The sequence below is a fragment of the Patella vulgata genome, chromosome 4 (assembly GCF_932274485.2).
Source record: "Patella vulgata chromosome 4, xgPatVulg1.2, whole genome shotgun sequence".
NCBI lineage: Eukaryota > Metazoa > Mollusca > Gastropoda > Patellidae > Patella > Patella vulgata.
The window spans coordinates 78,807,660-78,822,482 of record NC_065882.2 but is presented as its reverse complement, the minus strand read 5'-3'; the positions used below and the strand labels follow the sequence as shown (position 1 = coordinate 78,822,482).

Below are 14,823 nucleotides of genomic sequence, written 5' to 3'. Positions count from 1 at the left end.
ACCCAGACTGTCAAACATGACGTCTATATGATGTCAATGATCACCATCGTTTGTCGACGATTTACTAATAAAATAATCAAAATTAATTTTTATCAGATAGTTTGGACATAAAAAACTAAATTAAAGGAGAATTACCACTTTTAGCAAGAAATTAAACATCCATTTCATTACTTTTGAACATCTAAAATCGACTTAGGCAGATATAATATTGTGCCTCACCTAGTAATTTTATTGTTTTGAATAGCCTATATTATATCGAATTACTTAGCCTACCTACAAGGCTACTAGCACATTATTTTACATGACCGATGGTTAAATTCTTAAAACTTCTATAGGGCCTATATCCTTTCGTTCCGGGGGGGGGGGGGGGTGGATGGCTGAATGGTTAGCGTGCGCGCGCTGTATCGTAAAGTCTGTCATTGAGTCGACTGGCGTGGTTTCGAATCCCCGGTTGTACGTGACAAGGAGTAGGGTTGCCTGTCCAACCTCGTGGGTTTTCTCCGGGTCCTCCGGTTTCCTCCCACTGCTAAAGACCCCTATGCGCAAGCGAATTATTGAAATAAAATTAAACCATATGTTAGTCCCGAAATGACCTAGTTTGTGTCGAGTGGACGTTAAACCCCATTTCTCTCTCTCTCTCTCCTTTCGTTCCTTTCCGGTAGGGTGTGGAGTTTAGGGCGTTATTAGATCATATAACGTCTGTCATTGAGTCAATGTGTGGCTTGCAGGTTTCGAGCCCATTTGTAGGTGACAAGGAGTAGGATCGCCTGTCCATCCCCGTGGTTTTTCTGGGTCTCCCGTTTAACCCCCATGTAAAGACCCATACGATTAAACGAATTATTGAAATAAAAACTGAACCATAAGTTAGAAATGACATAGTTTGTGTCGATTGAAGGCTTAACCCCATTTCTCTCTCTCTCCCTTGTCAGTGGTACAGGACTAAAGGCCTAGCCCTTCGGACTAATGTAGCACCATAGGTCTTCTGTCTGACGTGGAGAGCGGGCATATGTCGGAAACCGTTCGCCACATCCTACATACGACCCATGCATCTTTTCTTACTACATATTTCTGTAGCCTTGTGATCGTCTAGAATTTGTCTCTAGCTGTCTTTACTTCTGCTTCACGTCGTGTATTTACTTCTTACAGTTTCTTAAGACGTTTGTCTTACCAGGAATAACAATGCAACAGTTTGCTTCTACATTTTACATATATATAGCTGAATACAGGTATACAAGCATAATAGATAACAATACTAGCTAAAACCATTTCTCTACCCTAGCCAGCCTCGCAGCTGTCTAGGATGGAAGCTCTCTGGAACCTAATAGAAGTCTGGCGAATTCTCACCAGTATCCTAATTTTGTATCTACTGGTTTTGGACATTCAATTATCCAATTGGTCAAATATGATGTAAATAATTATAGAGATTGGTTAATTGAGCCCAATGACGTCGACAACCCACCCTTATATGGTGGAATGGAATTTTACTGAAGAATATTCTCATGAGATATCTGTTAACATGTTGTTGACATAGAACCAGTTATGTTATGGCTCTACAAGTGTTTTTATATCACAATATGTCATTCAAACCCTAAGTTGATTTAAGTATTTTAAGTACATATCACATATTATGCGAATATGTTATTTCTCGAGCAAAAATTCTACTAAAAGTATTACACTAAAACCGCGGTCCCGTACGTGTGCACATAAAGAACCATTGACAGTTGGATTTCGAAGAGTTGGTGGATAGGCCGCTGGCCGGACTAAATGTAGGGTTATGACTCCGTATTTATTACCCCGGTTGGTGCAGAAAAGTTAGTCTCGGTCACCCAGAACCCCCTAGTCTTCAACTTACGGAAGGTAGAATATTTGTCTGGGTGATATAGATTACAGAAAAGTAGGAAGTTAAAACTCATTACATTACATTTCATTTCTATATCTGTTCGAAGGTTGACAGGCATACCATGAAACCAAACCCATCGCCAATCGATTTAATAAATGGTTGAGGTTATGTGCCTATTAGTCTTTTTAAGAAAATTAACGCCTTCTGCGTCTGTGTTTGCAGTTGCCCTGTCGTTTCACGACAACCATATGCCCTTAAGATTTGGGGAGCCAAAGTTACTGTTTTTACGAGACACGCCCAATTAAAGATACATTATGTAAGATTTAGATAAAGAGCTAGCCATTCTTGCTATAATAGTTCGAAAATAGATAATGTAGAACGAATAATTTGCAAATGTCATTGCGAGCGAATATATTAGCCTTTTAAGGTTTGATAAGACGTGTGCAATAATTTCAACCACCGTAATGGTTGTTCGAAGCTAAGTCTCGCTCTTCCATTTTTAGTTTAAATCAAAATATGACTGAACTGTTTAATATCGGAGAAACCCGATGCCATCGAGAGTTGATTATGGTCTGGATAAGTTAATTAATGTCTAATTAATAATTTAGATAACATTTAAGGCCTAAAGAAAAACCTGCAATAGGCAGATTTAGCTCTTGCATAATGTATGTTTAACTTACACAATCAAACATTAATATAATTGATATTGTCGTCACACATGGTAGACAGCGAAAAGGATTCCTTGGACGGAAGAAACAGAAACTCAACCGGTTAAGGTATACTTGGGACCTCCATTTTTCGTCCAATCCGAACGACTAGACGTACTGTTAATGACTGAAAACTTCGATAATAAGTTTTTTTATATTCTTTACTACTTCATGTTTTACGTCCAATCCGAAGGACTAGACACTATCCGTATCAGGCCCTCCGTCATGGACCACTGGCAAGGGAAATCCGCACGGGATCGAAACAGGGGCGTTCTAATACTTAGCCTTGTGTCCTTGATAAACGAGGAACACGCCCCCGTATATCGGTTGATAAATAATTTGCATTTGATAACTAAACATCTCCCGAATGATCACATAACGTGTTAGATCTAAATATTAAGGCCACTTGCAGATTCCGTCAAGGTCACAAGACCTAGCCCTAACCCATACTCTAAACCCTGATCCACACTCCCCGGCAACAATCATGTGCCGTAACCCTTTTTGCATCTCGTGACCATGACGAAATCTGTAGATGGCCTTAATATTTAGATATGACCTAACGTAATGTCGTAAGAGCACGAGAAAAATTGTCTTTTGTAATGCATGTGACGGGGACGACATTTTTGTTTTCGTTTATATTCAGAATTTCAAAGATGAATAATGCTGCAAAGCATTCAAACCAAAACATGAAATCGTCTGAAATGGAAGGTCAAATAAATTACTGCCTCTCATATTTCTTAATTTTAGCTTTGTGTAAGATATCTATAAATATTTTCCATCAGAGAGACCTTTTTTTTTTAAAAAAAACCCCAAGCCTACGCACGATATATTGTTTCAAGAATTGTATCACCTCTCACGACATGACATTTATTACGTTCATATACACTACTATGTTTCTCTAGACAAAGCTGCCTTTGTTTCATGGTTATCTTTCACTTTAAGAAAGTTGATATCCCATTAACTTACAGGTTTCGTTCCATGGCAGACGAAACAAAAACACCCAGCACAAAATATACTTATTGCGATTTTTAACTCCGTCAAACGAATAGACGTATATTTTTTTTTATTCCATAGAGAAAATTACTTTTTCATATTTGAATATTATGATATATTTTATCTATTTATAAGTCGAAGTGTTATCCAGTCATCTTGTCTGGTGATTTGAAATATATACTTGTAAGTAGGCTGTCATAGATTAAATCATTAGACTTCTGTTAATAACGTTTTAACGAACTCCACCACTTGTATGCCGATGGCACCACCAAATGAATCAAATTCATGATAAGACAAGAGATTTAACTTTCCTAATGAAAACGGACGTGCGTTATAAAGGAAATTTTACCCTGACAGTGGCGCTTTAAAGTGTTGCCGATGGTATGCATCAGTTTCGTCCTATCCGAAAGATATGAAATGGGGTTTAACGTCCAACTGTTCTGCTATCTGAAAGACTAGTTGTGAGAAAGTGCTCTATAACTTTCATCAAATTGAACGATTATTTAGGTGCATAGAACTTATTGACCCCCAGCTGGTTTTGATACTATAAGATATTGTTATTCATCTATAAGGACGTAATTGAAGGCTATCAATTCCACATGTGTGGACAATGTAGATAAGATCTGTATACATTTATACCAATCAGCGAAATTAAGATTGTAAACTCCATATATAGTAATGATAACGTGTGTGTAGACCCACGTGAAAGGTACCATCAGTTTGCTAACAGTTAGGGAGACGCAGACGAGGGACAGAGGCGAGGCGGGGGGAAGTGAGAAGAGACCGGCGTATGGACTAACCGAGTTCAGCCGCTGCGTGTTAATGTTATTGTTTATGTTCCTGGTGTAGTTTAGTTCCTGTTTGATTTATGTTTCTGTGTATGTATGTTCCTGTTCCCGATGTAAATAAATCCCGTATATACGAAACTGATATCTGTTATCACTGTAATAGTGTTACATAGACACCATTTCTCGCCAGCTGCCCTGCACGTCGAACAATATAAAAACCAACATGGAAATTTCTCGGCTAACACCGGGATCGAATAGGGGATCTCGGCGAGTAAGGCAGTGGCGCACTAACCAGGAGGTCCCGGGTTCGATTCCGGTATTGACCAAAAAAGTAAGGTGTAATTTTTCAGCTTGGTTTCAATTGCCGGTGGTGCAGGACTGACGAAAAAAGAAACAAAGAACGAAAGAAATTTATAATAAACCATTGTATACAATATGTATCTATACAATCTAAAAATATACAAAAAATTGGACCTCAAATTTATAAATGGACAGTGTTTAAATCACTTTAAACTTCGGGTCTAAATTTAAAGCTTTCTATATCTAAAAGTTTATATACAGATATCGCTGGAAGTAAACAATACATCTAGTTAAGGCGAAGACAAAAGGTTTTTGTAAGAAACATATCATAAATAATACGATATCTAGTATCATTTAATATACACAGACTACAATAATTCACAGCCAGAAAAAAATCTAGCCGAAAATAAATTTAAATATATACAAATGATAAAATTAATACGGAATAAACCCCCATTGTAAATCATTCGTGGGAAAAACTTGTATAATTCGGTCAGCTATATATCTGACAATCAGAGTAAATTTTAAACTAAATTCAAAATGAAATCATATGTTAGAATGTATCCTTATGCTGTCTAAAGTTTTAAGTTTACTGTAAAGGGAAACAACAAGATAAATGAATATCCAAAGTTGAAGCGATATAATTTTGCATCTTATCTTATTGGTGGTAACTGCTGTAATATGGTTTTTGTATAGGCTAATTATCATTGCCGATTATTTCACCGAGAATTTTGCAAAAATTAAATGATTCTCGTGGCCAATATTATATCGATGCCAGACCACAATTATCGGTGCGAGGTAGTCGTGTAAAATGCGCATGACGATTGGCGTATGACGACAAAAGCCTTTTGGGTTTTATAACGCGACACCCAATTGTCAGGGCAAAATGAAAAAGCGGATTTAGAGATATACTAAATAACAAAACGAAAGACGACTGACCATGTACACACCAACAGTACAGATATTGTCGAGATTAAAATTTGCTCAGCCCCCCCCCCTCATTCGGTGTATGATTTAGCCTTTGAACCTTATCCTGACATTTTACTAGACCACAGTCTGGAGATGGGTAAAGAGCGTGGGAAAGTTAGTGGTTAGATCCCATCTTGGTAATTGAAATTCAAGGTAGAAACACAGTTGTCCGATAAAATGTCTAAGCCTAGCAATCTCTGCTAATATTTGTGACTACACTAAGACTGTCCCGAGGCTGAAATTTGGTGTTGGATAGCTAAGGCTATATTTATATATAAATATCAGATTTTAGCATTAAAATAAGTAACACACTGAACAAGATGTCGTGGCGTTAAAGATACACCAGACTGAGCAAGATGGCGTTAAATAACATCACATTGAACACAATATGACGTGATGTTAAAGAGACACCACACTGAAAAAGTAAAGGTTACGTGATGTTAAAGGGGCCTCACATTGGACACGATGACGTGGCGTTCAATAGATATTAACACATTTAACATAGATATATAAACTAAGAAAATATAAAGGTAGTTGACTAATTTGATTTTATATAACATTATAATTATTCAATATAAAGCTAGACCAACCTAATTAACTAAAATCCAAGGACTGGTTTACTTAGACCCCCACCCCCTTCCCTCCTGAATTCTCCGAAAACCGTTGTAGGGGCTATAATAGTGTATGAATAGTAATGCATCTTTAAACGTGTTTATTGACCGATGTGTCGAAAGATTTGTACACAATCTTATTTGGAAGTGGTCTAATCACGGCAAAATATGTTTTGTACCAACAGACGACAATGTTCAAAGCATTAATGTCTCTTTAAGTCCAATTGTTTTCCATCTGTCAAACGTGTACTTAAGTTATAACAAAATACGTGTATAAAGATATAAAATAATATCTAATGTACAATTCGGTCATTAGAGAATAATAACGACGGTTTGTGACTTAACTATAAACATCAAATTAAACTTCAAAGAAGAATAATATACACACAAAATGTCTGGGTTTGTAAAACCACATAAAACATTACACTACTAAGGTTTATATCCTTCAAGCGGTGTTTCGAGTATAGGCTGTACAAATAAACAAGAATTGGAAACCTGAAGGGAATATGGAACTAACAACACACACACACACGCAGGTCTCTAATATTTCTGATTTCAAGAAATGATGGGGTTCACACCAGAATTATTCTTGTTTATACGTTCTATAACAGTCAAGATTTCAGTTTTTCAAGATACCAGTATATTATTAGGTCCCTAAATGAATATATAATCTACAAGTTACTTGTCCAGGTCAATTCTATATGACTGCAGTTTGTTCTTGTTCAGTTCCATTCGAATGTTTCCAATGACAAGTTGTCGACCTCGGGACCCACGTTGAGTATTCATTTCAGACACTCTCTTGTTGGGATATAAACAAATGACGGGTTTTATTCGTTGGGCACACGCAACGTTTTCATTTCCGGCACACTCTTGGTAGACTATAAGCAATGACAAGGTTTCTTCCTGATGCCCACGCCGGGTACTTATTTTAGGCCTTGGAAGTCGGGTGTTGTCTTTTAATTAGAGTTAAAAATCCGAAACATTTTTAATCTGAATAATTGACAAGTAACACTACTATATATTCTTTCCAAATTGTCATATTGACATCAAACTATTCCATAATGTTGTATATAATGTAATCATTTTAATATGAGTAATATCTATCATTGATGATATACATCAATCAAGTACATTATTTGCTTTTAACCAAAAAGAGAGGCTTCGAATCTGCCCATCTCTTATGATGTTTGTGACGATTACAGAGAGCACGTTTCACCATTTTAAGCAACTGGCATTCCTCGATAAATTCCGACGCATTTGGGTGTTTTTCCAGAGCATCACACGGCAGAAAAGTTAACCGTGAAAGTAGGAGGAATTATTTCCTATTACGACTAGACTAGATAATTGAAGCGTTATGAGACCAATACAAATGCAAATCACTACACATCTTCTATAAAATGTCGTTTATTTTGAAGTTTGCTTTAACTCTGTTAGCTACTGACCATCTATCTACTACAGACCAGAGATATCAATCATTGGAATATTCATTCTAAGGTATATTAATGGATCCATGCATATTACAATTCAGCAATTAGCATCCAATAGACATTTCCAAAGTATTATAATTTGGCAGTGTATATGGTAAGTCTAGACTTGGTTAGATTACATCGAATGTTATTTGTTTGGAATTCAGTCTTTATTATCCCCAGTGTCGTGAACATCATCAATACCAAACATTATTACCGGCAGTGTATTTGGTCAGCTGTAAAATTCTAGACTAGGCTACAATCATTATGTGATGTGTCTGGAATTCAATCCTAATTTTCCCCAATGTCTTTAACAGTAACAATTCCAAAGACTATCATTGGCTACGATTGTTTACTGAATTCAGTCTTTATTATTGTCGGTGTCTTTAACAGTGTCAATTCCAAAGACTATAATTCAGTCTTTGTTATCCTCAGTGTCTTTAACAGTATCAATCTCAGCATATTGTGATTCATCTTCAGTATTTATATTCATATACACCTGGAAATAAAATATACAGATTAATGTGGAGAAATTCAAATCAAGGACACATCCATCAGTCCAAATAATTATCTGTGTTCCGCCCCTACCCCCACCCTCTCAGTGGTTTGAAAATTTGTGTTAATGTTATAATAAAATGAATTGAAATGGCGGTTAACTAGCTAGTTCTTTTCCAGGTAATCTGCCCTGCATTACTAATAAGGGGCAATCTGGTCGGACCCCCCCCCCCCCAGCTTCCGAACTTGCTCGACCAAAACCGGAACCGAATATAATTCGACACCTGAAAGTTGTGTGACCTCATATTTCCGGGAGAGCAGCTGTTTATCCGTCATTGGGCGGTAGAAAATCGCAGTTTTGTAAAAACGGAAGTAGATGCCTCCTAAACCGGAAGTGATAATATATTTATAGATTATGTAAGCACCCTATATACCTGACTATCTTCAATGATTCGTTGTAATCTACCCTGAATTTCTGGAAATGTTGGTCGTCGTTCTGGTCGTTCATTCCAGCATTGTAACATCATTGCATACCTAAAATATAATACAATATTTTATAACACCATTGCATACCTACATATATGATATTATGCCTTTAATAACCATCTCCAACAAGGCCAGGTTAAGAATATCAATTCTAATCACATGCCATCTAGAAGCAGGATAAAATATTAAAGGCTCAATACCACTCTTGTTGTAACTGAATAATATGTCCCAATCTTTATTCTGGTCAACAAAATGTACTATTTTACAATATTCCAATTAATTGATGATACAAATTTCATCTTAACACACCTAATTTAAAAAATTGGAAAAATATAACTAAATGATTTGAAAAGCCTGACGTAAAGCTTTTCAAATGTTGCTTGGATTTAAAAATATTTTTGAACCCTCTGGACAAGTAAAATAGGATTTTATGGATAATGTACACAACAGGTAGGACACTAACACATCTAGTACTTAGAATAAGGCTATTTTTTTTATTCTTTGGAGCTGTCAACCCAGCAAGAGTGTTATTGTCCCTTTAACAACAAACACAAGGTATATATGGGTATAACTACTTCTCTGTTATTTACTAACCACGTTTCGTAACATACAGGTAATGTTTTCAAATGTAATCTTTTACTATTAATTAGTTTGGTGTAAGCTTGCATAATAGGCTGACTTGATGTATATTTATCATACAGCTCATATCATGTACATCATGTATTAGTGTATGTGTTTCATGAAACGTCGTTATTAAACATACTTTATTCAAGAGCTAAATCTGCCTAGTGCAGGTCTTTCTTTAGGACTGAAATGTTATCTAAATTATTTTAAATAGATATTAATGAACTTATCCAGATCATAATCAACCCTCGTTGCCATCGCTAGCCTGCGCTATTTAGCGGATTGGAATACATTTTGTGAAAGATGATTAAACGTAAATATGGATAATCGAGACTTTGTTTTTTATCGTACCGACTTTAGTAATGATGATCGGGGTTTTTGCCTAAAATTGAAAAGCTATATCTCGGTTCAGAGTGGAGCAGTTATCTACTTTTTAACTATTATAGCGAGAACTGTCAACTCATTATCTAATCTCCCATTATGCCCCTTTAAATAACGGAGAAGTAGGTATATATCGATATATACCTTGTGTTAATAAATAACAGGAAAAACGATACATGTATATATAAATTATATCCATATATATCTTGTGTTATTAAATAACATAGAAGTAGTTATATCCAAATATACCACGTGTTATTAGATATAACAGAGAAGTAGTTATATCCCTATATACCACGTGTTTGTTGTCGTGACAGTTAAGAATAGAGAAACGGGGTACATAATGCCGCCCACTCTTCCTATAAATTGACGGGATAGTTTAAATGTTTAACATATCCTTGCACTTAGACAAGCATTCTGTCGAGAGGGCTGACAGTGTAAATAATCGCCCGGGCCCTGTTTCTCGAAATCTTAAGTAAAGATAAAATCCAAAGTTTAGTAGATACTTCAATTTTGATTGGCTAAGCACTAAAATCAACCTGATATTATCCAATCAAATTACTAAAATTTGGATTTTATCTTAGTTAAAATTTTGTGAAACAGGCCCCTGCTCTACGGCATCCTAGAGGAACCAATCAGTAGAAAATTAGATAATCAAAATTCCTGTATCCTAAAATTCATTTTCAAGAATATTGCGCTTTAAAAATATTGCGGTCGACAATCTTCCAGGATTAATAGATGATTAAAGCGATAATTTCATATTTTCTAAGAAAGTCAAAACATAATTATTTCTATGTCTTTTGCTCGATAGGTTATCAACTCACTATTATACGATCATAGGTGTCATTCTCACACTTAAAAATCATTGACACAGGAAATAATAACACAATTACCTCCCTTGTTTTCCTATTGCCTCCATGCATTAGCTACCCTCAAACGTTGGAATTTGAAGTTAAAAATGATATTTTTGCCAATTTCTCAGCTGGCAATAGTGAATTATAGGATTAATAGGATTATTCTTTAACAAGGTAGGACGGTTTATGGATACCATCTATTTTAAGGCTTTATTTTAATAAATTTTAAAAATATAACTTAAAAATATGAAATTGCAGCTTTAAAATAAAAACTTACAGATTTTGATCACACAGTGAAGGTTTCTTGAGACGATAACCATCCTTGAGAAAGTTAAATAACTGTTGTGTGTCTATACAGGCGTAAGGTGTACCACCTAGTGTAAATATCTCCCATAATAATATACCAAAACCCCACCTGAAACAATAATAATTTATAAAAACATATAATAATATATCAAAACCTCACCTGAAAACAACAATGACTAAATAAAACAATATAATAATATATTAAACTCCCACCTGAAAACATTAACAAAACTATTTACATGTAATAATATAGCAAAACTCAATCTGAAAACAATAATAAAACTACATAACCATATACCAAAACTCCATGTGAAAACAATAATAAAACCACATAACCATATACCAAAACCCCACCCCACGTGAAAACAATAATAAAACCACATAACCATATACCAAAACTCCACGTGAAAACGTATGCCATACACTGTGCTATAAGGGGAAATTTGCCCACACAGCCTACTCTTATATCAAAATCTAACTGCCAAGGGATCTTTTACGTGCACGCCAATGTGTACACGGGACCTTGGTTTTTCGTTCCATCCGAACGACCAGACAGCTGTCCTTGTCACCTTATCAGGCCCTCTGTCCTGCACCACGGACAAGGGCAAACCACGTCGGAAAGTCCCGATGAACTTTCTCGGTCAACACCGGGAGCGAACCCACGACCTTTATGCTAGCGAAATGAAATGAGGTTTAACGTCCTACTGTTCTGCTCCGAACTGGGCTAATGAAGACGGTTAGGCTAGCGAGGCAGCGTCTCACTCATTTATCCACCGTGGCTCCTATGATTGATGATAGGTACATGATTGACAGGTGAATTTTGTGGATGAGATACGGTTACTTTGCTGCATCAATGGTGTGCCACGAAAACTATGTACAAGCGGATGGTGCGGCTAGTAAATGAAATGGCGGATCTTGGTGACGGGATACGGGTACTTTGCTGCAAAAATGGTGGACGCGGATGCTACGAGGGTGATATCCTTTAAACATAACCATATGGTGTAACAACATAGCATCATCATCAGCAGCATATGGAATGCAGTGATCGGCACGAGATCTAAGAAAGTATCAAGTTATAATGCAATACATAATAACTGTATGAATATGTTAAAGAAAACCATTGTTAAGTGGTATTTTAGAGGAAACACATGTCAAGTAGGGGTAATTCTATTATAGGTTATACTAGTCATTGTTTCAACTTGGAAATATAAAACTTTACGTTACATTCTTTCCACCCTACAGACTTTTCGACTTCCACTTTTAAGTACAAGAAAAAATTTTGAAATGTTGATACAACAAATTCCTTAGAGCAAACGCACATACTAAAGCCAGTGATCAACATTTGCATTTTTGTGAAGATATCTAATGTACTCATACTAATTATTTAAAATTTAATTAAGAAAAGAAAATTAGTATATAATAAGTAGATATTCTCTGGGCCTTGGTTTCAATGGGATTAAAATGAGGCCCATCGAATGATTCTGTGCAATTCATAGTTGGTGGTGCCTTATGTTGATAAGATCTTATATATCATATACAGTGGCTGTCGAGTGTTGACATATTTTCAGCTCATCATATCTTTGTAAATACTGAACGGAATTATACCATTTTTGGACTGATATTCGTTTTTTTAAAATCCCCTTGTAATGTTCAAAATCTACATATGGCAATATAATGTGTCTGTGCATACATGCAGTATATTAAGTTAAATGTGAGTTAATCGAGTCTAATTGCATATTGTAGGATATTATCTAGTGTCTTGAAAATCGAGTCAGTTGCTTAGCAACCGAGCGGATGTTGTGAACATGTGCGATGAAAGTAAAGATGAAAGTGCGTGATGTGAGCTGGTGACAGCGTACTGTTTTCTACCGCAAGTTAACACGAGCCAAAACGCTAAGATTATCTATGTATGTATCTATCAGAATATGACTTGTAACCAGTGAACCTTTGTGAAATAACTAATGTGATGGTGAATAAATAGTTGTTATGTTGCAGTTTCATATTTCTTATGGACACATCATGGGGTTTTATCAAAGCGGTGACGCGCGTATGTAACGATATGCTGAAAAGGGACTAGCTTAGATTTGTAGCGGTGTCATGTGAATAATTTAGTGGGGTGAACTTCATCGAACTAGTCTTCACCAGCTCGGCATCCACACCCCTCTTTTCATTATTGTAGTTGACCAAGGAATTAAAACTCACTTAAATGATGAGATTGAGCCATTTTGAGCTGATATTTATTTTTAAGATCTAGACTTTTCAATATTGTAGTTTACCAAGGAATTACAAAATCACTTAAATGACGGAACTGAGCCATTTTGAACTGATATTTATTTTGAATACTGTATTTACCTAGGATTAAACATCCCTCAAAATGACGACCACAGACAGTAAGTCAATATAAACTACAAATGGCGATCAGAGACATTAAGTCAATATAAACTTCAAATGACGATCACAGACAGTAAGTCACTATAAACTACAAATGAAGATCACAGACAGTAAGTCACTATAAACTACAAATGACGACCCGACACAATAAACTACAAATGAGGACCAGAAACAGTAAGTCAATTCAAACTACAAATGACGAAAAGAAACAGTAAGTCATATAAACTACAAATGACGATCAGAGACAGTAAGTCAATATAAACTACAAATTGCAATCAGAGACCGTAAGTCAGCATAAACTATAAATGGAATCAATGAACGGTTAATCGGCTTTCAGTTTAGATTTATGCTAGGTTCACACTATCACGATTCGCGCTACGACTGAAGCCGTGTTTTTAATCCTGGAGTAATCTTGATGATCCTGTCAGGTCTTATCATATGTTGAGGTCAGTCGTAACAATCGTGAAGATCGTATTGAAACGTATCCTGACGTATTTACACGTACCAGATCGTGTACTCAACGGGAACAATCCTATCGTAACGCATCGCAGCACAGTGGGAACCTAGCATTAAGTTCAATAAAATAAAACCAAGTACGAACAATCCAAACCATTAGATAAAATTCGAAGTCCTAAAAAAACGGTATAGGCAAAATAGTGTAAACAGGCAAAATAGTGTAATCAGCATATTATGGACTGTTATAAGTTACTTACACGTCGCTTTTAGTGGTATATGTATTATTAAACAATGATTCGACAGCCATCCATCTAACTGGCACACGCGTCTGAAATAATAAAACATGAGGAATATTATCTTTAAATTTAAAAACTGTAGGAAAATAATTCATTAAATGGCAGAAAGATATTTAGATACCTTGACTGTATTAGCTGATTGTTATCTTTAGCATCTTATTATTTGCATCAATCCGAGCAATCGTTATAAATAAATGCATCCGGCCAATGGCCCTGATTTTATGTATATATCTTCGATAAAAAATAATGATTTACTTTAACTTACCCGAGAAGTTTTGACATATGTATCATCATTTTTAGACAAACCGAAGTCGGCTATTTTAGCTGTTAAATGGTCAGCTAATAAAACATTTCTAGCTGCCACATCACGGTGAATTATCTAAAACAAAATCAATTAGAAGATTAACGTTTGAGATGAGCATTTTAAATGGTATAAATGTGGCATTTGGTATATTTGTACACTCTAGACGACCTGGGGCGAGTTTCCTACCGAGAGAGAGAGAGAGAGAAATGGAGTTTAACGTCCACTCGACACAAACTAGGTCATTTCGGGACTAACATATGGTTCAATTTTATTCCCATAAATTGCTTGCGCGTAGGGGTCTTTAGCAGTGGGAGGAAACCGGAGGACCCGGAGAAAACCCACGAGGTTGGACAGGCGACCCTACTCCTTGTCACGTACAACCGGGGATTCTTTCCTACCGAGGGATGGCCGATTGGTTTATAGAAGTAAAAGAGACTAGGCATAATTTTATCCTATCTCCGACGGCAAGCGCTTTAAATAACAAGATCTGTCATTGAGTTAAGTGGCGTGGCTTAAATTCACAGCTTGTACGTGACAATGGGAAAGGTCGCATGTC

The 14,823-nt window shown here is 36.1% G+C and overlaps 1 protein-coding gene across 1 annotated transcript in view; it reads right to left on the bottom strand.

Annotated features, from left to right (window-relative positions):
* Positions 1 to 8,083: 8,083 nt before the first annotated feature.
* Positions 8,084 to 14,823, bottom strand: part of LOC126819353 (angiopoietin-1 receptor) — a 29,583-nt gene continuing 22,843 nt past the window's right edge. Inside the window, exons 13-17 of the mRNA XM_050547346.1 lie at positions 14,229 to 14,342; positions 13,925 to 13,995; positions 10,792 to 10,929; positions 8,604 to 8,703; positions 8,084 to 8,173 (exon numbers count right to left, since the gene is read on the bottom strand). Of these exons, the coding sequence (XP_050403303.1) occupies positions 8,090 to 8,173; positions 8,604 to 8,703; positions 10,792 to 10,929; positions 13,925 to 13,995; positions 14,229 to 14,342 (507 nt within the window). The 3' untranslated portion in view covers positions 8,084 to 8,089. The remainder of the gene's footprint in view (positions 8,174 to 8,603; positions 8,704 to 10,791; positions 10,930 to 13,924; positions 13,996 to 14,228; positions 14,343 to 14,823) is intronic.